The sequence below is a fragment of the Oncorhynchus tshawytscha genome, linkage group LG31, assembly GCF_018296145.1.
Source record: "Oncorhynchus tshawytscha isolate Ot180627B linkage group LG31, Otsh_v2.0, whole genome shotgun sequence".
NCBI classification, from domain to species: Eukaryota; Metazoa; Chordata; class Actinopteri; order Salmoniformes; family Salmonidae; genus Oncorhynchus; species Oncorhynchus tshawytscha.
This window is the reverse complement of record NC_056459.1, coordinates 12,419,808-12,445,840: the sequence shown is the minus strand read 5'-3', so window position 1 is coordinate 12,445,840 and position 26,033 is coordinate 12,419,808. Positions and strand designations below refer to the sequence as shown.

At 42.4% G+C, this 26,033-nt stretch overlaps 1 protein-coding gene across 1 annotated transcript in view; it reads right to left on the bottom strand.

Annotated features, from left to right (window-relative positions):
* LOC112229697 (gonadotropin-releasing hormone II receptor-like) overlaps positions 1–24,848 on the bottom strand; it is a 32,153-nt gene extending 7,305 nt beyond the window's left edge. Inside the window, exons 1-2 of the mRNA XM_024395676.2 lie at positions 24,167–24,848; positions 4,847–5,390 (exon numbers count right to left, since the gene is read on the bottom strand). Coding sequence (XP_024251444.1) covers positions 4,847–5,389 — 543 coding nt within the window. The 5' untranslated portion in view covers position 5,390; positions 24,167–24,848. The remainder of the gene's footprint in view (positions 1–4,846; positions 5,391–24,166) is intronic.
* Between the last annotated feature and the right edge of the window lie 1,185 nt (positions 24,849–26,033).

Here is a 26,033-nt window from a genome sequence, read left to right as displayed (position 1 = left end):
TTATCTAACAATCCGCCATGCCGGTTTAGCCCACTAGGGCACATTCTCCTATCATTTCCTTGTAACCATATCTACTTGTTTGTTTGTGTGTGCATTTCTGTGATTATTTAGTTTGTTAATAAATAAATGATTGAGACAATTGATGTATTAATGACTCATAGTGAAGACTGGGTTCGTGCAGATAACCAACAATTTCCGACGTTTGGAATGAGACTAACGTGAGGTAAATAATAATTCATTAATTAGAAGACTAATTGATCAGGTATTAAAATATCTGAAAGTTATATTAGGAAAATTATAACTTTGTAATCTGAATATTTTCCTTGGTTCCCCGACTTCCTAGTTAATTACATCTACCTGATTAGTTAATCGCGTAATAATAATTAGAGAATTGATTTGATAAACTAAACAGTCTTCAGTTTAATGATGCCAAAGACACGACAGGGGTATTGTATGTAGGTCAGTGAAAAAAAAAAAAATGTAATCCATTTTAAATTCAAGGGGTGTGAATACTTTCTGAAGGCACTGTTTGCAGACATCACTCTCAGACACACGTATCTCCTATAATTACACAAATGCAAATGGCATGGGGAACCAGAAGATAATATCTTCCCTTCCCTTGTAACACCTTCCATCATAATGTTCTCATATCTATAGCTATCGTAGCAGACAAAAGTTGAGAAAATATCATAATGACTTATGAATGTAAAAAGTTTCTGATTGTAGAAAAGTCAGCAGTATATTACACCTAGGTAAAGATGTTTCTTTCTGGAAAATACAACTTTTACAAATAGTATACCATGACATTACAGAAGATGTCAGAAAAACGTCACTGCAACCAGTTTTGCCTGCTGGGAGAGCTTCACTTCGCTATTCTATTTTTGGCAATGTTTTTGATGAGGACCTTTGAGGGTACACTTTGCCACCGTTCTGCTGTACTGAAGTGCTAATAAAATCGGCTTTCAGTCACCTCCCACTGGGCACAAACGTAATTCAATTTATACTAAACAAACAAACGCAAAATATAAAGTGTTCATTTTATTTTTCATGAGCTGAAATAAAAGACCATAGAAATGTTCAATATGCAGAAAAGGGTTTTTTTCTCAAATGTTGTGCCAAAATTTGTTTACATACCTGTTAGTGAGCATTTCTCCTTACCAAGATAATCCATCCCACTGACAGGTATGGCATATCAAGTAGCAGATTAAACAGTAAAATCTTTGAAATTGTTGCATGTTGCGTTTTTATTTTTGTTCAGTGTACATTTGGTAAAGTCAACCAAAATGAATTCAACATGAATTCATCAAAAACTGTCACCATGTCATTGAATTTAGGTTCAAAGTCGGGTGAAAAAAAATACTAAATTCCCTTAAATTGATGACTTTTCTTTCAGTTTGCCACGTTGATTCAATGTCATCCCATACAGTAGATTTATTTTGTTGAAATGATGTGAAAACAATGTTGATTCAACCAGGTTTTGTGCTGAATGAATTGAACCACTGACCAACTCCACCAATCCTTGAAAATCATTGGTCAATTAGTAAGCATAAACATGCAAACACTCAATATGAGATGGCTTCTGTCTGCACATAATATCTGCTCCATGATTATCATCATTTAAAGTGTGTGTGTGTATGTGTGCGTGCCTGCATACATATTAAATGAGATGGATTCAATAATCCATTTATTTCTCTTCACAGTCACCAGTGCTGTGTTCAGTCACCATAAAATGGGTTGACTTAATTGCTTAACAAGGAACATGTATTTCCCATAGAATGGCCATCCATGTCAAGTGTGTATGTGTGGTTGGTAAAGGGGCCATATTGATCTCTCCACAACTCACCACCCACCCTCCTTTCTATGAGCTAACATCTCTCTCCCTTGTCCACTGTCGACTGACTCCCCCGCCTTGTGTTTCTCCCTCCCTCCTACAGCAGAAGTTCTGTGTTGTTCCCTTCTTCCTATTCATTTGGAACAACGGCCACTGACTAGCACCTCCAAGGTTGTGTCCACTGACAACCAGAAATGTCATCTCTCCGAGGCGCTGACATTAAGGGGATTGGATTTGTGGTAAACTCTCTCTCTGTGACAGTAACAAAAGAGTGAACACTCAGAAATCTAGCCATGCGGGGAGGGAAAGCAATTTTCTCTCAGTGCAGTGCAATGGGGCCTTCAACGCTGAACTCAAATCAAATCAAATGGAATTGATTGAGTGTCCAAAGTACTGTACTTTTAGTCACAAATTGATCTGTGAGCATGGAATGAAATCTACTCCCTCATTTTTCAATTCAAATTCAAAATCAGTGCTTATTGGTATGAAATACATGTAAATACAAAAATATTGCAAAAGAAAAATGGCTTGAATAGGAGTAAAATTGAAAAAATCCACGTGCTTTCTTTATAAAGACCAATTGACAATACATCTCAAATGAATTAATATATACAGTGCCTTATTAAGTATTCAGACCCCTTGACTTTTTCCACATTTTGTTTTTACAGCCTTATTCTAAAGTTGATTAAATAAACTCAAATCCTAATCAATCTACACCGAATACCCCATAATGACAAAGTGAAAACTGTTTTTTTTTTTTCATAAAAATCTGAAATAACTTATTTACAAAAGTATTCAGACCCTTTTGCTATGAGATGTGAAATTGAGATCAGGTGCATCCTGTTTCCATTGATCATCCTTGAGATGTTTCAACAACTTGATTGGAGTCCACCTGTGGTAAATTCAATTGATTGGACATTATTTGGAATGGCACACACCTGTCTATATAAGGTCCCACAGTTGACAGTGCATGTCAGAGCAAAAACCAAGCCATGAGGTCAAAGGAATTGTCTGTAGAGAGCCGAGACAGGATTGTGTCGATACACAGATCTGGGGAAAGGTACCAAAACAATTCTGCAGTATTGAAGGTCCCCAAGAACACAGTGGCCTCCATCACTCTTAAATGAAAGTAGTTTGGAACCATCAAAACTCATCCTAGAGCTTGCCCGCCCGGCCAAACTGAGCAATCGGGGTAGAAGGGCCTTGGCCAAGGAGGTGACCAAGAACCCGATGGTCACTCTGACAGAGCTCCAGAGTACCTTCCAGAAGGACAACCATCTCTGCAGCACTCCACCAATCAGCACTCCACCAATCAGGTCTTTATGGTATAGTGGCCAGACGGAAGCCACTCAGTAAAAGGCACATGACAGCCCGCTTGGAGTTTATCAAAAGGCACCTAAAGACTCAAGATTCTCTGGTCTGATAACTCTTTGACAAGAATGCCAAGTGTCACGTCTGGAGGAAACCCGGCACTATCCCTAATGTGTAGTATGGTGGTGACAACATCATGCTGTGGAATGTTTTTCAGCGGCAGGGACTGGGAGACTAGTCAGGATCGAGGGAAAGATGAACGGAGCAAAGTACAGAGAGATCCTTGACGAAAACCTGCTCCAGAGCGCTCAGGACCTCAGACTGGGCTGAAGGTTCAACTTCCAACAGGACAATGACCCTAAGGACACAGCCAAGACAATGCAGGAGTGACTTCAGAACAAGTCTACCATGGTCATTGAGTGGCCCTGCCAGAGCCCGGATTTGAACCCGATCTAACATCACTGGAGAGACCTCAAAAGCTGCGCAGCGATGATCCCCATCCAACCTGACAGAGCTTGAGAGGATCTGCAGAAAAGGATGGGAGAAACTCCCCAAGTATAGGTGTGCCAAGCTTGTAGCGTTATACCCAAGAAGACTCAAGGCTGTAATAGCCGAGTAAAGTCTGAATACTTTTAATTTTTATACATTTGCAAAAAAATCTAAAACACTTTTTTTGCTTTGTCATTATGGGGTATTGTGTGTAGATTGATGAGTGGACAAAACAATTTCATACATTTTAGAATAAGGGTGTAACATAGAAAATGTGGTAAAAGTCTAGGTGTCTGAATGCTTTCCATATGCACTGTATATACACTTGAGTGAAAGCAATCTCTCTCTCCCTCCCTGCCTTCTGTCTCCCTATCTGTCAGGGTGGGTAAAGGATTATATCATTCACAGCACTACTGTTTGGATTGGGGTGGGACTATAATCAATATGCAGCTGACCTCAGCCAATTTGATCATTTTATTTGACCAGAGAAACACTTTGTTACCAAGCTGACGACTGCTTCAGCTGCTTCCTCTTCTAAGCCATTCTATTCACATTACTACAGCCAACAATCAAGAGCTGGTGTGTTTGTCCTATAGAATTACAGTTGAATACACCAACCTTAAAAATGCTCTCTTTTTTGCTGAGAGATAATTTCCTCACAATGCACCACACACCTACCCATAGGACTTAATTTGATTGGCAGATCACTGACTGTATGCTCTATTGTGTGAGGAAGACAGTGACCAACTTATGATCGATTGCAGCCCTGCTATCTTACTAGCCCAGAATCCAAACTGAATAGCTCTCCATTTCACTATTGCTCCTATACACTGATTCAGTCTGTACCTGTTCCAGTAGAAGGACACTTTGATCAGCTAGAAAGTAGTCCTCTAAGAAACTATGGTTTAGTTTAAGATCCTCATGGAAAAATGTTGCCGATCAAAATATTTGGTTTTCTGATTCGTAAATGGTGATCCAGTCATGGACTGCATTGTTATGCATAACCATTACAAACATAGGCACAAATGACTAATTGAATGCGGGCGCAAAATGATTCAGTAAAGTCAAACCATAGCGAAATGGAGTGATATTCAATGTGGATAACAGCCTAGTAAGATAGTGGATCAGCCATCAATACAAGGCTTACTAATTGACTATTCATGTTGTTATGCTGTAGTCTGCAAATGATGTAGATGCTCTCGTATGTACACCCACCTGTGGGGAGGCCAGGAGCAGGCTGAGGACCCAGGCAACGAGCAGCATCCTCTTGTTCCTTCGCCCAGCGTCCAGCGTGTCCAACGGGTGCAGGATAGCATGGTGGCGGTCCAGGCTGACCACCACCAGGATGAAGGCAGACGAGTGCATGGCAAACAGTTTGAGGAAGCACAGCAGCTTGCACATGGTATCACCGGCATACCACTGCACGGTGACGTTCCACACCGCGTCCAGCGGCATTACCACGAACGTCATCACCAGGTCTGCAGAGGCCAGGCTGGCAATGAGTGGCCGGAGATGGGCGGCCAGGCGGCGCCCGCGGCCTCGTGCCACGCTGATCAGCACGGAGAGGTTGGAGAAGGCAGCGAACACGAAGAGGACCATGGTGGCGGCCACGCGGACGCGGGCAGCGGCGGTGAAGGTGGGTGCCTCCCAGTCCGTGAATGACGGAGGGAGGGAGGAGTTAAAGGAGGAGTTCTCTGGCAGGAACATTGGCGTCGCTGACCAAAGAGTCAAGTTTCCCAACATCCTGTCATCCGACATCCTGGAAGTAAGAAAATAATTAAGTCATTTTCCTCCTCATCTTCATCATTCTTATCCTCATCATAATGTTTTTTTTGTAATGAAATCACTGTAGAAAGTGATTCACTTGACTTGACTTGGTTTATCTGACGGGGACATATTTCAATATGTTGGCTGGGTGAGGAAATAAATAATTCAGTATAATATGACTATTTGGGGCATTTACTGTTGAACCAACATCTTTGTAAATGTGCCAGATTTCGCCAGCTGGCTAATTTTCAACGGCTGTAAGTGAAAACAGAAATTAATGTAACAAGGACAACATTCTCTTGGCGCCAATAATGAATTTAGGATGATTTATATAAGTGTACAGGCACACAGCCACCCTACTGCCTAAGTGCAGTTTCAGCCTCCTAAAGCTCATATACGAATTGGCAGTTGATATACGGATTGGCAGCTGATATACGGGTTGGCAGCTGATATACGGTTGGCAGCTGATATACAGTTTGGCAGCTGATATACGGTTTGGCAGTGTATTCCTTTGCAGCTGCAAAGGAAACTAATAATGGGTCTGGTAATTTGAGCTCAGTAATATTCCTTAACGTAAAGCTTTATAGCTTTTATATTAATCTTTATAGCTAAGGCAATAGCGAAGGCAATATTCTAGTATCGATAACAGATCATAGATGGGACACAAAACAAATAGTGGGTCAGTTAAGTTTGTCATCAGTAATGTTCCATAAAAACACCCATCTTAATTTCTGAATAATGCAGGTTCAAAAGGTCATATGACACGCATCTAATTTATTAGGTACACCAATCTAGTACCAGGTCAGACCTCGCTTTTGCATCCAGAACAGATGGATTTTTGTTGTAGGCATGGATTCTGCAAGGTGTGGCGTTCAAACATTGCTCAACTGGTATCAAGGGACTTAACATGCCAGGAAAACATTCCCCACACCATTACACCACTGCCACCAGCATGTACTGTGACAACAGGCAGGATGGGGCCATGGACTCATGCTGCTTAAGCCAAATCCTGACTTTGCCAACAGCATGACGCAACAGGAACCGGGATTCTTCGAACCAGGCAATGTTTTTTTGTTGTCCAGTGTTGGTGATGGCATGCCCATTGGAGCCTCTTCTTGTTTTTAGCTGATAGGAGTGGAACCTGTTGTAGTCGTCTGCTGCAATAGCCCATCCAAGGACCGACGAGTTGTGCGTTCCAAGATGTAGTTCTGCATCTTCTTATTGTGGCCCCGTTAGCTTGCATGATTCTTAATATTCTCATTCGACCTCTCTCATCAACGTGCTGTTTTCCGCCCACTGGACTGCCACGAACTGGATGATTTTTGTTTGTTGCAACATTCTCGTTAAACCCTAGACACTGTTGTGTGTGAAAAGCCCAGGAAGCCAGCCGTTTCCAAGATACTGGAACCGACGATCATACCAATCTCGAAGTCGCTTAGGTCACCTGTTTTCCCCATTCTAATGTTCAATTGTACAGTAACTGAATGCCTCGATGTCTGTCTGCCTGCTTTATATAGCAAGCCACGGCCACGTGATTCACTGTCTGTAGGAATGAACCACTTTCTATATATATATATACACGTATATATATATACAGTTTACACTGAGTGTACAAAACATTATGGACACCTGCTCTTTCCATGACATAGACTGACCATGGGAATCCAAGTAAAAGCTATGATCCCTTATTGATGTCACTTGTTAAATCCACTTCAATCAGTGTAGATGAAGGGGAGGAGACAGGTTAAAGAAGGATTTTTAAGCCTTGAGACAATTGAGACATGGATTGTGTATTGTTCATCCATTCAGAGGGTGAATGGGCAAGACAAAACATTGAAGTGCCTTTGAGTGGGGTATGGTAGTAGATGTCAGGTGCAACGGTTTGCAATGCTGCTTATTTTTTCAAGCTCATCAGTTTCCCATGTGCATCAAAAATGAACAGGACATCCAGCCAACTTGACACAACTGTGGGAAGCATTGGAGTCAACATGGGCCAGCATCCCTGTGGAACGCTTCCGACACCTTGTAGAGTCCGTGCCCTGACGAATTGAGGCTGTTCTGAGGGTAAAAGGGGATGTAACACAATATTACGAAGGTGTACTTAATGCTTTGTACACTTAACCTGTTTTTGCTTAGTCATTATGGGGTTATTCGAATTTTGGGCATTTACAGTATTCAGACCCTTTACCTAGTACTTTCTTTTCTGAAGCACCTTTGGCAGTGATTACAGTCTCAAGTCTTCTTGGGTATGACGCTATAAGCTTGGCACATCCTTTTTTTGGGAAGTTTCTCCAATTCTTCTCTGCAGATCCTCTCAAGCTCTGTCAGGTTGGATGTGGAGCCTCGCTACAGAACTATTTTGAGGTCTCTCCAGAAATGTTCGATCGGTCCAGGCTCTGGCTTGTCCTGAAGCCATTCCTGCGTTGTATTGGCTGCGTGCTTAGAATCATTGTCCTGTTGGAGGAAGGTGAACCTCCACCCCAGTCTGAGGTCCTGAGCGCTATGGAGCAGGTTTTAATCAATGATTTCTCTGTACACTGCTCCGTTCATCTTTCCCTCAATCCTGACTAGTCTCCCAGTCCCTGCCGTTGAAAAACATCCCCACAGCATGATGCCGCCACCATCATGCTTCACTGTAAGTATGGTGCCAGGTTTCCTCCAGACATTACGCTTGGCATTCAGGCCAAAAAGTTGAAACTTGGTTTCGTCAGACCAGAGAATCTTGTTTCTCATGGTCTGAGAGTCCTTTGGCTTCCGTCTGGCCACTATAAAGGCCTGATTGGTGTAGTGCTTCCAGAGATGGTTGTGCTTCTGAAAGATTCTCCCATCTCCACAGAGGAACTCTGGAGCTCTGTCAGAGTGGCCATAAGGTTCTTGGTCACCTCACTGATCAAGGCCCTTCTCAGGGGGATTGCTCAGTTTGGATGGGCGCCAGCTCTAGGAAGAGTCTTGGTGGTTGCAAACTTCCTCCATTTAAGAATAATGGAGGGGGACCTTCAATGCTACAGACATTTTTTGGTACCCTTCCCCAAATCGGTGCCTCAACACAATCCTGTTTCTGAGCTATATGGATAATTCCTTCGACCACATGGCTTGGTTTTTGCTGTGGGACCTTATATAGACAGGTGTGTGCCTTTCCAAATCATGTCTAATCAATTGCCTTTACCACAGGTAGACTCCAATCAAGTTGTCGAAACAAGGATGATCAATGGAAACAGGATGCACTTGAGTGTCGTAACAAAGGGACTGAATACTTATGTAAATAAGGTATCTGTTTTTTATTTTCAATACATTTTCAAAAGTTCTAAAAAACTGATTTCGCTTTGATATTTTGGGGCACTGTGGGCCTGTGGAACACTAAAATATATATGTCCTTTTAAATAGCTACAGCAATATTCTGGTACTAGTTGATGGGACACTGACTAACATTACTGGACTAAAAGTGACATAACTTTGAAGAAGACCTGAATCAGAGGCAGATCTTCCACCAAAAAAGTACCCATTCCAAAATCATAATCACCACTTAGCCCAACTCTCTTTATCTGTCTGGATCTCTCTGTTCTCTTTCTCTCTCTGTCTCTCTGGTCAATGCAAACTTTTGGGGATTTACAGTTCCTCCAGGCCAAATCCCATCTAACCTTCAGCTGGTGCTGTTGTTCGTGTCTGGTATTCACAAAAGAAGACAGAGACCTTGGTTGTGGTGAGCAGTGGTCTGACACACAGCTATCTTTGGGGCTTGTACAGTGCCTTGTTTGTGCCCAGACCCAAGAGATTCCGTTGAAATGAGATTGAGAAATAAATGATGGAAATATATATTTTTACTCTCTCTTCCTCCTCCTTCTATGCCCCTCCCTCCCTCCCTCCCTCCCTCCCTCCCTCCCTCCCTCCCTCCCTCCCTCCCTCCCTACCTCTGTCTCTCTTCCTCTCCCCCCTCGCTCCTTCCCCTCCCTACTCTCTCTCTCTCTGTCTATTCCTCCCTCTGCATCTTCCTCCCTCTCTCCCTTCTCTCCCCCTCACGTGCTCATTCCTCCATCCATCTGCCTCCTCTCTGCCCTCCTCTCTCCCTCCCTCCCTCCTCCATCCCTCCCTCCCTCCCCCCTCCCTCCCTCCCTCCCTCCCTCCCTCCCTCCCTCCCTCCATCCATCCATCCATCCATCCATCCATCTTTCCTCCTCCTCCTGCATCTTCTTCCCTCTCTCTCCCTTCCTCTCCCCCTCGCTTGCTTGTTCGCTTCCTCCCTCTGCCTCACTTTCTCTCTCACTCCCCCTCTCTGCTTCTTCCCCCTCTCTCCCTCTCTCCCTCCCCCTTAACTCCCTCTATCTGTCTCTTCCTCCCTCTCTGCCTCTTTCTCCTCTCTCCCTCACTGCCTCCCTCAATCTCTCCACCCCCCCCACTCTCTCTCTCTTCCTCTCCCCACTCACTCCCTCGCTCCCTCCCCCTCACACTCTCTCTTATAGGGTGGATAATTGAAATTTATGGGTGGACAGACTAGAGGGGTTGAGGTGGTGTGAAGCTAGCCTTGGGATTTGTTATATTCTTCTAATGAGTTTTCGGTTATATGATTCAGTAAGCCGTTCAACCTGATAACGTAATGGAATTCTCCACACCCTTGGCATGCAATGGGTCTCCATGAAAACATTGTTGTAAAAAAATGGAGGGAATTGATTTCATCTGAATTGAACTGTGGATAACTTATGTTAGCAATAAAGCATCGGCCACAGAAATTGTTGGGGTAGCTGCACCCATGGCCAGGTACAAGGTTAGAGTATAGCATAAAATATGTTAACACAAAGCATCCATGTTGAAAGCTGATACATTGTCTGTTATTTCCTCTCTCCATCAACAGTCCGTGATCTTTCTATACGGGTATGTCTTGCTACAAGCTACAGTAGCTATAAACTTGATATGTATTTATCATGTAAAGCATATGGAAGCATATGGCAACTGCCCGTGTGGCAGGCTCTACGCCGGTGAGTATGACGTGGCCTCTGTAGCCTGGCGTGGGTGGACAGTCCGTGCACTGTAAGGTAAATAGAGCCATAGTGATTCATCTACCGCAGTAGACCTATGAAGACACTGAAAATACCTGAGGGAGCTACAAGATACAGCACAAACACAATCGGTAGGTTGTCAAAGGGTAAGAGACAGCTGCGTCATAGGGTGAACATAGAATGAACTACATGTATATCGAATTTCACCTTATACTCTCCTGATTCTCCTGATACTTTCTCCTGATATATAATGCAGAATGGATGCGGAAGCAACTTTTCCCTGACTTTTTTTTCATCAGACTAAAGATCCGGAAGCTTCTGCGCATGTGTGGATCACGTTCTGCACATGAGTTTATTCTCTAATTTATGCAGTCTCTGCTCTACTTGTGGAGAACAGACTACTCTAGCTAATGGGGCTTGTTTAAAAGTTAGATCAAAGCTGAATCAATGTCTGCAAGATCACATAATGATCGTATTCTACATAACAGAACCGAATATAATAGTATGTATAGCGTTACTGTAAGACAGAAACGACACTGCATTTTTATCTCATGTGGACAAAACTCAACAGCCACCACTAGGCAAAATATGTAGGTAGGCTAGACCACAGTTTGTTAACACCATTGGCTCTAAAATTAGCTCTCTGTACCTCATTCAGAACAACACTGTAGGCTACTTCGAAACAACACTGTATAACTCAAGAAGCTCTAAATTAATGTCCCCATGAAACTGAACGGGATCAAATGGTTGGTTTCACCAGTAAAACTTGAAAAATGAATTCACGATTATCAGTGGGAAATGTGAAGGGAAGGAGACCACAAAAAGATTTGTGTAAAGTAGAGGTAAAGAAACACACGCGCAGAAGCTTTTGGACCTTTAGTCAGGGAAAAGAATGTCTGAGAAAAGTTGGATCTGCAGCCACCGCCATATATAATGGGCTCCTGAGTGGCGCAGCGGTCAAAGGCACTGCATCTCAGTGTGAGAGGTGTCACTACAGTCCCTGGTTCAAATCCAGAATCAAAAGTAAGATGGTGCCAATGGAGATGGCAGCTCAGCTTCTAGTCCTTAGGAACATTTGGCAATGTTTCCAGTCACCATGCCATGAATAAATGTGGTTGTATGTGCTTTCAGTTTTGTGCGAATGCTGCCATCAATCCACAGTTTCTGGATAGGGAAGGTGTTAATAGTAACAGTGGGTATAGCACCCGTGATATGCAACCTGTCAGGGAAGTTAGGAACAAATATACACAGGCAGTTTGGAAAGCTAAGGCTAGCTTTTTCAAGCAGAAATGTGCATCCTGTAGCACAAACTCAAAAAAGTTCTGGGACACTGCAAAGTCCATGGAGAATAAGAGCACCTCCTCCCAGCTGCCCACTGCACTGACGCTAGGAAACACTGTCACCACTGATAAATCCACGATAATTGAGAATTTCAAAAAGCATTTTTCTACGGCTGGCCATGCTTTCCACCTGGCATACCTACCCCGGTCAACAGCCCTCCACCCCCACGGCAACTCACCCAAGCCTCCCCATTTCTCCTTCACCCAAATCCAGATAGCTGATGTTATGAAAGAGCTGCAACATCTGGACCCCTACAAATCAGCCGGGCTATACAATCTGGATCCTCTCTTTCTAAAATTATCTGCCGAAATTGTTGCAACCCCTATTACTAGCCTGTTCAACCTCTCTTTCGTATCGTCTGAGATTCCCATAGATTGGAAAGCTGCCGCTGTCATCCGCCTCTTCAAAGGGGGAGACACTAGACCCAAACTGCTACAGACCTATATCTATCCTACCATGCCTTTCTAAGGTCTTCGAAAGCCAAGTTAACAAACAGAATACCGACCATTTTGAATCCCACCGTACCTTCTCCGCTATGCAATCTGGTTTCAGAGCTGTTCATGGGTGCACCTCAGCTACGCTCAAGGTCCAAAACGATATCATAACCGCCATCGATAAGAGACATTACTGTGCAGCCGTATTCATAGACCTGGTCAAGGCTTTCGACTCTGTCAATCACTACATTCTTATCGACAGACTCAACAGCCTTGATTTCTCAAATGATTGCCTCGCCTGGTTCACCAGCAACTTCTCTGATAGAGTTCAGTGTGTCAAATCGGAGGGCCTGTTGTCCAGACCTCTGGCAGTCTCTATGGGGGTGCCACAGGGTTCAATTCTCGGGCCGACTCTTTTCTCTGTGTACAGCAATGATGTCGCTCTTGCTGCTGGTGATTCTCTGATCCACCTCTACGCAGACGACACCATTCTGTATACTTCTGGCCCTTCTTTGGACACTGTGTTAACTAACCTCCAGACGAGCTTCAAAGCCATACAACTCTCCTTCCGTGGCCTCCAACTGCTCTTAAATGCAAGTAAAACTAAATGCATGCTCTTCAACCGATCGCTGCCCGCACCTGCCCGCCCGTCCAGCATCACTACTCTGGACGGTTCTACAAATACCTAGGTGTCGGGTTAGACTGTAAACTCTCCTTCCAGACTCACATTAAGCATCTCCAATCCAAAATTAAATCTAGAATCAGCTTTCTATTTCACAACAAAGCATCCTTCACTCATGCTGCCAAACATTCCCTCGTAAAACTGACCATCCTACCAACCCTCGACTTATGTAATCTACAAAATAGCCTCGAACACTCTACTCAACAAATTGGATGCAGTCTATCATAGTGACATCCGTTTTGTCACCAAAGCCCCATATACTACCCTCCATTGTAACCTGTACGCTCTCGTTGGCTGGTCCTCGCTTAACACTCGTCGCCAAACCCTCTGGCTCCAGGTCATCTACAAGTCTCTGCTAGGTAAAGCCCCACCTTGTGTCAGCTCACTGGTCACCATAGCAGCACCCACCCATAGCACGCGCTCCAGCAGGTATATTTCACTGGTCACACCCAAAGCCAATTCTTCATGTGGCCACCTTTCTTTCCAGTTCTCTGCTGCCAATGACTGGAACAAACTGCAAAAATCACTGAAGCTGGAGATTCATATCTCCCTCACTAGCTTTAAGCCCCAGCTGTCAGAGCAGCTCACATATCACTGCACCTGTACATAGTCCATCTGTAATTAGCCCATCCAACTACCTCATCCCCATACTGTATTTATTTATTTATCTTGCTCCTTTGCACCTCTGTATGCCTACTGGCACATTCATCTTCTGCACATCTACCATTCCAGGGTTTAATTGCTATATTGTAATTACTTCGCCACCATGGCCTATTTATTGCCTTACCTCCCTTATCCTACCTCATTTGCACATGCTGTATATAAACTTTTTCTATTGTATTATTGACTGTATGTTTGTTTATTCCATGTGTAATTCTGTGTTGTTGTATGTGTCGAACTGCTTTGCTTTGTCTAAATCTGGACAAGAGGAATACCTATGTAAGAATGCTGTTCATTGACTACAGCTCTGCATTCAACCCCATAGTACCCTCCAAACCCATCATTAAGCTTGAGACCCTGCGTCTCGACCCCGCCCTGTGCAACTGGGTCCTGGACTTCCTGATGGGCTGCCCCCAGGTAGTGAAGGTAGGAAACAACATCTCCACTCCGCTGATCCTCAACACTGGGGGCCCACAAGTGTGCATTCTCAGCCCCCTCCTGTACTCCCTGTTCACCCACGACTGTGTGGCCATGCACGCCTCCATCTCAATCCTCACGTTTGCAGACGACACCACAGTGGTAGACTTGATTACCAACAACGACAAGACAGTCTACAGGGAGGTGGTGAGGGCTATCGGAATTTGGTGTCAAGAAAATAATGTCTCACTCAATGTCAGCAAAACAAAAGAGATGATCGTGGACTTCAGGAAACAGCAAAGGGAGCACCCCCATATCCACATCGAAGGGACAGCAGTGGAGAAGGTGGAAAGTTGTACATTTCACCGACAAACTGAAATGGTCCACACACACATACAGTGTGGTGAAGAAGGCGCAACTGCCCCTCTTCATCCTCAGGAGGCTGAAAATATGTGGCTTGTCACCGAAAACCCTCACTAGCTTTTACAGGTGCACAATTGAGAGCATCCTGTCAGGTTGTACCACCACCTGGTACGGCAACTACACCGCCCACAACCGCAAGGCTCTCCAGAGGGTGGTGCGGTCTGTACAACGCGTCACCTGGGGCAAACTACCTGCCCTCCAGGACACCTACAGCACCCGATGTCACAGGAAGGCAAAAAGATCATCAAGGACAATAACCACCCGAGTCACTGCCTGTTCACCCCGCTTCCATCCAGAAGGTGAGGTCAATACAGGTGCATCAAAGCTGGGACAGAGAGATTGAAAAACAGCTTCTATCCCAAGGCCATTATAATGTTAAACAGCCACCACTAGCACAGAGAGGTGGCTGCCTACCTACAGACTTGATATCATTGGCCACTTTAATAGAAATGGAACACTAGTCACTTTAATAAAGCCACTTTAAGAAGGTTTACATATCTTGCATTACTCATCTCAAATGTATGGCCAAAAGGTTTGAGAATGACACAAATATATATTTTCACAAAGTCTGCTGCCTCAGTTTGTATGATGGCAATATGCATATACTCCAGAATGTTATGAAGAGTGATCAGATGAATTGCAATTAATTGCAAAGTCCCTATTTGCCATGCAAATGAACTGAATCCCCCCAAAAACATTTCCACTGCATTTCAGCCCTGCCACAAAAGGACCAGCTGATTGAGTACGAATAACAGACTGGAAGCTTCAAAAGGAGGGTGGTGCTTGTTCTTCCTTTGTCAAACATGGTTACCTGCAAGGAAACACGTGCAGTCATCATTGCTTTGCACAAAAAGGGCTTGACATGCAAAGATATTGCTGCCAGTAAGATTGCACCTAAATCAACCATTTATTGGATCATCAAGAACTTCAAGGAGAGCGGTTCAATTGTTGTGAAGAAAGCTTCAGGGCACCCAAGAAAGTCCAGCAAGCGCCAGGACCGTCTCCTAAAGTTGATTCAGCTGTGGGATCGGGGCACCACCAGTACAGAGCTTGCTCAGGAATGGCAGCAGGCAGGTGTGAGTGCATCTGCACGCACAGTGAGGCGAAGACTTTTGGAGGATGGCCTGGTGCCAAGAAGGGCAGCAAAGAAGCCACTTCTCTCCAGGAAAACATCAGGGACAGACTGATATTCTGCAAAAGGTACAGGGATTGGACTCTGATGAATCCCCTTTCCGTTTGTTTGGGGCATCCGGATAAAAGCGTGTCCGGAGAAGACAAGGTGAGCGCTACCATCAGTCCTGTGTCATGCCAACAGTAAAGCATCCTGAGACCATTCATGTGTGGGGTTGCTTCTCAGCCAAAGGCTCACACACAATTTTGCCTAAGAATACAGCCATGAATAAGAACGGTACAAACACATCCTCCGAGAGCAATTTCTCCCAACCATCCAGGAACAGTTTGTTGATGAACAATGTCTTTTCCGACCTGATGGAGAACCTTGCCATAAGGCAAAAGTGATAACTAAGTGGCTCGGGAACAATACATCAATATTTTGGGTCCATGGCCAGGAAACTCCCCAGACCTTAATCCCATTGAGAACTTGTGGTCAATCCTCAAGAGGCGGGTGGACAAACAAAAACCCACAAATTCTGACAAACTCCAAGCATTGATTATGCAAGAATGGGCTGTGGCCCAGAAGTTAATTGACAGCATCCCTGGGCAGATTGCAGAGGTCTTGAAAAAGAAGGGTCAACACTGCAAAAATTGACTCTGCATCAACTTCATGCAATTGTCAATAAAAGCCTTTGACACTTATGAAATGCTTGTAATTATAATTCTGTATTCCATAGTAACATTTGACAAAAATATCTAAAGACACTGAGGCAGCAGACTTTGTGAAAATGAATATTTGTGTCATTCTCAAAACTTTTGGCCACAAAACTTTTTGCCACTTTTGCGAACTTCACTATCTATTCTTTACTATCTATTGCATCTTAGCCGCTCTGTCACCACTCATCCATATATTTTATACTTATATATTCTTATTCCTTTACTTCATTGTGTGTATTAGGTTTTTTTGTGGAATTTGTTAGATATTAGGATTTGTTGTGGAATTGTTAGATATTACCTGTTAGATACTGCTGCCCTGTCGGATCTAGAAGCATAAGCATTTCGCTACACTTGCAATAACATCTGCTAACCATGTGTATGTGACCAATAACATTTCATTTGATTAGATTTGAGGCTGTATCACATCTGGCTGTGATTGGGAGTCCCATAGGGTGGCACACAATTGGCGCAGCGTCGTCCGGGTTTGGCCGGGGTAGACCGTCATTGTAAATAAGAATTTGTTCTTAACTGACTTGCCTAGTTAAATAAAGGTTCAATAAAAATAAACAATAATAAAGCTGAAGGTACTTACATTATGGATGTGACCGAGTGGTTTTCCTGCATGTTATAAGACTGTTAGCTTGCTCAAGAACCTAACGCAAGGTCTCAGTCGAGGCTAGATAAGCTACACCCAGAAGACGATTTCACTCTCAAAATCCCTTGTAGAAATTAGAATCCCCACCAGTGACATAATTAAGTTGCTGCCACAGACTGGCTTGCTTTATCACATCTAAGAGACAATCTCTGTATTTTAATTAAAACTGGATCCTGTGGGTTTGCGGAATCGAAAGAGGAAAAACAAAATGTCCAGACTAACCTCGGCCAACTTAACCTTTGATCTTGGGGGACTTGCAGCCTCTATGACCAACAATAGAGTGAACGTTTTACGTTCATTGGCAGTCCAAATACAATTGCATTTTAGGGAGGCTGTGGCCTTGCACGGTCTTGGAACCTTGCTCAAATCCTCTAGGTAATGTTTATCGTCCCAGAGCTTCTAAAGGCACAAACAGGAATATCTCCTTCTGTTCAATGATAATGTTATTTATAACCATTGATTCTTGAAGAGGATACATTATAAAAATAAAAGTGGGGCCATCAGTCATCCTCTAGGTGACTTTAAAAGCTTTTTCTTTCTCTCAAATTAAATTGGCTCAGCCTCTCATGCACAAATATGCCATTGTTTCAGGGAGAGTATCAGTGTGCTCTAATGTGATTAGTGGCAAAGCATAACTGCATTAGCTCCCTCAACATATCTGCACTGTGTGTCAGTGACTATTTTAAGAACATGACAGGTGTGGAGGGAGAGGGGAATTGTTAACACTGACCCAGCCATGCTCTGAGCTTTTCAACCACTTCAGCGGACAAATGTTGACATGGGATGACACAATTTTATGGTTGTGAACTATTTTTCTGATTGTAGAGATGTCAGGTAAATGTGGATTTATTTCCTGACTTCATCAGGGAAATGTGTAATGTTTTGGTTGTTATCTGCATGGTGAGATTACATACACTACATTCACAGTGAGGACTGAATGTGTCAAACTCCTGCCTCTATCTGTAAGACTATGTGTTAGCAAGACAAACCTCAAACTATCAAATCAAAACAAATGTCATTAATCACATGCTTGGTAAACAACAGGTTTGGACTAACAGTGAAATGCTTACTTATGGGCCCTTCCCAACAATGCAGCGAGAAAGAAAATAGAGAACTAATAGAAAAGTAAAACACGTAATATGGTCAAACGCCCAAGCCCAACCCGAGCACGCCGTTCTGCCACCTCTGGTCTTTTGGCCGTCCCAACCCTATGGGAGGGTAGCTCCCGCTCAGCCCCGTCCAAGCTCTTCTTTGTCCTGGCACCCCAATGGTGGAACCAGCTTCCCCCTGAAGCTAGGACAGCAGTCACTGCAGATCTTCCCGAAAGCACCCGAAACCCTACCTCTTCAAAGAATATCTAAATGAATCCCCCTCCTCCCCTAGACCACCCCACATGAATAAAAAATTTAAAAAACTTTCCTGAACCCGCACTTGACTCTCCCTGTCCCCTTTCTAGCTCTGACTTTGCTGATAACTACTTTATTGAGGAAAAGTGTACTTACCATGCCTGTGATATGTGGTTGTCCCACCTAGCTATTAAGATGAATGCACTAACTGTAAGTCACTCTGGAAAAGTGCCTCTGCTAAATTACTAAAATGTAAATGTAAATTTTTTATAATAAAAGTAATAATAAATACACAATGAGTAACTTGGCAATATTGTATACACGGGGAACCAGTATCAAGGTCATTGCAAGGCACCCTATCTACCTAAAGGTATTCATCCCCTTTGCTTTTTTCCTATTTTGTTGCATTACAACTGGTAATTTAAATTGATTTTTATTGGGATTTCATGTAATGAACATACACAAAATAGTCCAAATTGGTGGGGGAAAAAACAGAAAAGTGGTGTGTGCATATGTATTCACCCCCTTTGCTATGAAGCCCCTAAATAAGATCTGTTAACCAATTACCTTCAGAAGTCACATGATTAGATAAATAAAGTCCACCTGTGTGCAATCTAAGTGTCACATGATTTCAGTATATATACACCTGTTCTGAAAGGCCCCAGAGTCTGCAACACCACTAAGCAAGGGGCACCACCAAGCAAGTGGCACCATGAAGACCAATGAGCTCTCCAAACCGGTCAGAGACAAAGTTATGGAGAAGTACAGATCAGGGTAGGGTTATAGAAAATATCAGAAAAATTGAACATCCCACGGAGCACCATTAAATCCATTATTAAAAAATGGAAAGAATATGGCAACACAACAAACCTACAAAGAGAGGGCCGCCCACCAAAACTCACGGACCAGGCAAGGAGGGCATTAATCAGAGAGGCAACAAAGAGACCAAAGATAACCATGAAGGAGCTGCAAAGCTCCACAGCGGAGATTGGAGTATCTGTCCATAGGACCACTTTAAGCCGTACACTCCACAGAGCTGGGCTTTATGGATGAGTGGCCAGAAAAAAAGCCATAGCTTATTAAAAAAAGAGAAGCAAACACATTTGGTGTTCGCCAAAAAGCATGTGGGAGACTCCCCAAACATATGGAAGAAGGTAGTCTGGTCAGATGAGAAAATGCTATGCCTGGCGCAAACCCAACACCTCTCATCACTGCAAGATCACCATCCCCACAGTGAAGCATGGTGGTGGCAGTTTTTCATAGGCAGGGACTGGAAAACTGGTCAGAATTGAAGGAATGATGGATGGCGCTAAATACAGGGGAATTCTGTTTCAGTCTTCCAGAGATTTGAGACTGGGATGGAGGTTCACCTTCCAGCAGGACAATGACCCTAAGCATACTGCTAAAGCAACACTCGAGTGGTTTAAGGGGAAACATTTAAATGTTTTAGAATGGCCTAGTCAAAGCCCAGACCTCAATCCAATTGAGAATATGTGGTATGACTTAAAGAGCTGGAGCAGTTTTGCCTTGAAGAATGGGAAAAAAATCCCAGTGGCTAGATGTGCCAAGTTTATAAAGACATACCCCAAGAGACTTGCAGCTGTAATTGCTGCAAAAGATAGCTCTACAAAATATTGACTTTGGGGGGGTTGAATAGTTATGCATGTTTTCTGTTTTTTGTCTTATTTCTTGTTTGTTTCACAATAAAAACATGTTGCATATTCAAAGTGGTAGGCATGTTGTGTAAATCAAATGATACAAACCCCCCAAAAATCAATTTTTATTCCAGGTTATAAGGCAAAAAAGATAGGAAAAATGCCAAGGAGGGTGTATACTTTCGCAAGCCACTGTATGTACATATAACTGGAATAAAGTGACAGATAATTAACAGTAGCAGCAGCGTATGTGATGAGTCAGAATCTATTGACAGATTCTGAGAATTGCTATAAAGCATAAAGATTTACTGTATAAATATAGTTCTACCCCAGGTTGTATTCTTTACCCTTCAGCTCAGCTGCCTGTGGTATGGATATGAATTCCATTCCAAGAATGATTGGCTACCTGCGTTACTTTATTCTTTGACAGACAGTCACTGCACTGCAGTGATCAAACTTTCTGAAATAGACGGGTTAGCTGACAACATCACAAAAAACGATGTGCAGGCTTCAATGGGGCAGAAGGCCATGTGTTGTTGTGGTTCTGGATGGCCAGATAGCTAGCAACAATGACAAGAAGCTGCCATGTGGGGAATCCTAGGTGGCACGTTTCAAGTATGTTTTATCTTGTCCTTGTTACCATGTCTTGTTTTGAGGTGTTTTGCCTTATGTCACATCTATGCTAATATGTCTAAAATTCAATAGCTACAGGAGCTAACCAACAAATGTAACTATGTATTTGAGAGACAACAAGTGTTCATTCTACAAATGTATTTCTGTTTTCAATAAACATTGGAGATTAAATACAGTTTACATGTTGCCTGTTTTGCCCCATAGTTGAGCACGAGTCGGTTTGTCGCCTGACATCTACTACCATACCCCACTCAAAGGCACTTAAATATTTTGTCTTGCCCATTTGCCCTCTGAAATAGCACACATACACAATCCATGTCTCACTTGTCTCAAGGGCTAGAAATCCTTCTTTAACCTGCCTCCTCCACTGCATCGACACTGATTGAAGTGAATTTAACAAGTGACATCAATAAGGGATCATAGCTTTCACCTACATTTACCTGGTCAGTCTATGTCATGGAAAGAACACTCAGTGGATTTGTACACTCAGTGTATTTACATAATTGTGTCACCCATTAATATTCCAACCCTATCAATATCCTGTTATTTGCCATAGATTTGAATAAGGCCATCATGATTGTCGTCATTTCTCTTTTCCACGCTGTTTCCCAACACCATAAATCTCTACAGAGAAGAAGATGGAACTACACAGTATAAGGGTATCTGTGGAAGAGGGTGAGATAGTTAGGTTTAGGCTTATATAGTAGGCTGCTCTATCTCCGGTGTCTTCCATTCACTCACTCATGGTGCACCATTCAATTTCAGACCACCACAGATAGATTGCTATTGACTTTAAAGAAAGATTCACCCATTTTAAACGTTATGTCGTATTTGTTCATCTCGGAGCAATGTTCTATTGATTCCCGGGGTCCTTTAATATTTGAATGTATATCTGAGCTATTCGGCGTTCAAGCAGGCAGAAATATAGCCGTATGACACGTTTTGTGTCATATCAGAGATGCACCAATACGATACAAAATTCGAAATGGGTGAATATTTCCTTTAAAGTCCTCATCAGTCTTACTTTCTCATGGAAGATGCATGTGGATTTATGCAGCTTTATGATGCATGTAGGCTGCAGCTTTCATAAAAATGGGGCTCAATACCTGGTTTTGCTTTATAATTCAAATAACGTAAAAATATTGATTATATTTAGATTACAGTATAGGAACCCTTTCAGCAGGCAGCACACTTAAAGCTTTTGGTTGTTTGTTCTATATTGGTTAAAATAATGTAGGTGTACGTTCCCTGATAGAACCTGTATGTAACTTATTATTTCTTAGAATAGGTAGAATGTATCCTTCCAATCCATGTACTGTAATTCTAATGAATGACTTCAATTGCAAGTGATAAACTAATTGGGGTTTAAAGACAGCCCTCTATCTCCCATGGCTATTGAATACTAGGACTCCCGAGTGGTGCAGCGGTCTAAGGCACTGCAGCTCAGTGCAAGAGGCATCACTACAGCCCCTGGTTCATATCCAGGCTGTATCACATCTGGCCATGATTGGGAGTCCCATAGGACAGTGCACAATTGGCCCAGTGTTGTCCAGGGTAAGCCGTCATTGTAAATAAGAATTTGTTCTTAACTGACTTGCCTGGTTAAATAAAGCAAGACAATCAATGTATGAATACAATGCTTTAAAAGGCATGGGTCTTATAAGGAAAGATCCAACCAATGACTTTGAAAGTGTCCACCTGTACTAGTATCATCTATTAAAGGTATGAGATTAAATAATTGAATCATACTTTCAATTAATTATATGTGTGCCTGTAAGGGAGAGTGGGGTTAGTTGAGTCACCCTTGTTTCTAGGAGACTGTACACAAAATGTATAAATTGTTCAAATATTTAAGAAGAGGTCATTGTTTCATGGAGTTTGTGAAGGAATAAACCACGTGGAAAAAGTGGAAAGCACATTAGATAAAAAAAAAAAATGTATGTGCTAGAGGTTTGCTTGTGTCTAAACCAAAGTAAATATTTTTTAAATTGTTCTATACTGTAAATCAGTTGGGATCTCTATTAATTTCAATATGAGCTCCTAAACCTAGCATGAAAGTGCATCCTTGCAACTGTGTGGGCTAAAATTGTCAAAATGTTTCACTTCGGGTTAGTTGAGCCAATGACAAGTTGAGCAAAGTGAAGTGTTTTCTTCCCAGGCATAATGCAAGGCATTATCGATAGAATATGAGGTAACAACAAGACCTGGCCTATGTTTAAAGTGTTTTTTAAAAAGTACAAAGATTGTGAGGTATTAAGCCTGTGTTAAGATTTACCTTAACATTATCAAAAGACAACAAAAAAAATGATTGTGATTGGATTGAATTTGAGAAATAAAGATGTAAAAATAAATAAAGAGAGTGGCACACTATACTGTATATATAAACTCTCAGTAAATGCATCACTGTGCCTTCATGCTTCTATTAGGGAAATAAAGACATTATTGGTTTTAAAAAGGTAGTGGTAATATTTAATTTAGTACAGGTGGCTGAACTTACCCTGTCCAGCGGCTCAATTTACCCCTTTCCTGGGCAAGTTGTGCCAAGAAACCACTTTTTTGGGGGGACAATGTGTGTTTTCAAAACTGCAATGTTTACATGAATTCTGATTATTTCCAACAATACACAACATCCTGGAATATATGTAGATATCTTTGTTAGAAAGAATACTATATTTCCCTTTGGCCGAGTTATGCTGATGTCACGAGTGTCGTTGGAAGTAGACCAAAGCGCAGCGTTGCCAGCGTACATTATCTTTTATTATTGTAAATGTCACCAACAAAACAACAAACGAAAAACAACCGTGAAGCTTACAGGGAAATAGTGCCACTAACAAAGATAACTACCACGAAAGGAGGGGAAAAAGGGCTACCTAAGTATGATTCCCAGTCTGAGACAAAGATAGACAGCTGTCACTGATTGAGAACCATACCCTGCCAAAACATAGAAACACAAAATCATAGAAAACAAAACATAGAATGCCCACCCCAAATCACATCCTGACCAAACCAAATAGAGACATAAAAAGGCTCTCTAAGGTCAGGGCGTGACAGCTGAACGTAAAAAATGACTCAACTTACCCGACTCTCCCCTACTTCCCAAATACGGACCGTGTGCCCCTGGCTATTCTGTATTCTGCCCCACTGTTAATTCACTGAAACCAGCAGGGGTAGGTTATCATCACTATGGGAACAATGCAGCAAAGCATCCACAGCCATCAGTACCTGCCATCAGAAGACTCACCTGGTGCTGAGCTTGCAGATTTACAATTAAACGTGAATACCATTTTTTTTTAAGGCATGAGCGCAAAAGGCCCCTCTGCGCGACTGCTACAAGTTGTTCTGTTACTAAACGGAGTATTTCAACTAGTTTAGACACGAGACAGTCAATAAAGGCGAATTATTTAATATGGGAGATATCACTATATGGGGATTCAGTTTTTCGATCTTTTCTACATGCAGCCTGTCGCTGTCCATGGAACTCAAGGCATGGATAATGTTCCTAAGGTTTTGACAGGCTGGCAATTATATAGCAGACAAAAACATACGTAGGCTATGTGAGAGATAAATGATTGTTAGTGTCCAATCCTTACGGGTTCCTATTCAATGTTTCAAACTCCCCCAAAAATATTTAGATGTTAGGAAACTGCAACCCAAGAGACAAATGACTGAAGGATTTTATGATTATCAAGAAGCATGCTTACCCGATTAGTTTGGCATGACACAGTTGAAAAATGAAATAATTCCAAAAATCCAATGCTCTGCCTCAAGCCCCATCAATTCACTCCTCTTCCAAATACTGTCATTCAAAAGCCTGTTTTTCAGAACTGTTTGGCTAGTCCTTATGTGTCCATCCTCCAAAAATATGAAAAAAGCTCTCACTCTCAAGTGGTCGTGGTCAAATCCTAGTCCTGACAATTCCTAGTCCTGACAAGTGTCACGGTATTCCACAGCCGGCCCATCTGACGGGAGTCAAAATATTGAGTTCATGCATGTACAATATAGCGCACACTGTAGGGTAGGCTACTAATAACACCGAAAGAGCGTGCGCGTTGCACTGCGACAAAGACCAACCTGCCAGCATAGAGAGGAGCTGTCCGGGCACCAAGTGCTGAAGCGAAACTTTTTAACCATCTCGCGCAAACATGATAAAGCACCTCCAAATGTTAATCCATTTACATCGAAATTCGCTTTCAAAAAAATATAAAAAAACATTAAATTAAGCTCTCAATTCATATGCTATTAATATGGGATTAATATGCACATAGCACCACAGTTCAATGTTCTTATCAGGAGCAGAGAAAAACGAAAGAAGTCATGCATCCTGGTTCATTCATTCTGTAAGAAATTGTCAAATCTATTGGCAAAGACGTATAAACTCCAGTACAGTCCGCTATTCGAGTCTTATCTCACCAACACATGCCGCCTCCCCCTCCCCATCACACCGGCATCGTCACGCACCAATGGCATCCCTTCAATTCTGAGGCGACAATTCCCACCTGACCTCTCAATATTTCACTGCATTAGAGACAACAGGACCGCCTGCAGAAGCCAAATCACCCTGAAAAGCCACAATTTCATGTCTCTCGGAGGCAATTATTCTATTTTAGGAACTTTTTTTATCACCCTTTTGGTGACAGGAAATATTAAGAACTATTTCAATCTAGAAAAAGGTGTGAATAAGGCACCTAGTAGACATTGCCGTTTGACAAGATCTAAGACCTGTTTACCCTTCCCAAATTCCAACCACTGCCATTAGTGTTGCATGTTTTATTCATTTTTAAGAAATGTTAGATTTTATTTGTTGACATTTTGACAGTATAGATTATTAGATCGTTGACCCCAAAAATTAGACAATAATAAAATGTGAAGAAATCCAAGGGTGTGAATACTTATGATACCCACTGTATGGGCCTATATATGATTGTCCAATTGCTGTTGTCCACTTATGTTATTGTGTGTGTGTGCATTCATACATGTGAGCCTGCACAACTTCACAGTATGTCAGAGAGTTTGATGCTACTTGCCACACCCATGAGCTAACTAGAAACAGAAAGGAAATACATTAATGGTATAATCATAGAGAAGTTATTTAAATAGATGGGGAGATATTCGATGCAACAACCCCACACCAGGCACACTGGCAACGTGTGGCACAGATGTCACTGTCCTGATTTAAAAGTGATTTCCATAAAGAACAGTCTTTCATTTTCCATTTGCCCTGTAGGTCAAAGGAGTTCTACTGCTGTGAGGTGGACAAGACAGCCTGATTAGTAATAATTGCTGTCATCTAAGTTCAAAGGTTGATGATTAATAAATGTCCAGGGCTCCAAGTTCCCCACAGAAAAAAACATCCACAGTTAGACATTTTGTTCAAAATGTTTTATTTTACCAGGCAAGTCAGTTAAGAGCAAATTCTTATTTTCAATGATGGTCTAGGAACAGTGGGTTAACTGCCTTGTTCAGGGGCAGAATGACAGATTTGTACCTTGTCAGCTCAGGGATTTGATCTTACAACCTTCTGGTTACTAATCCAATGCTCTAACCACTAGGCTACCCTGCCACCCCAGA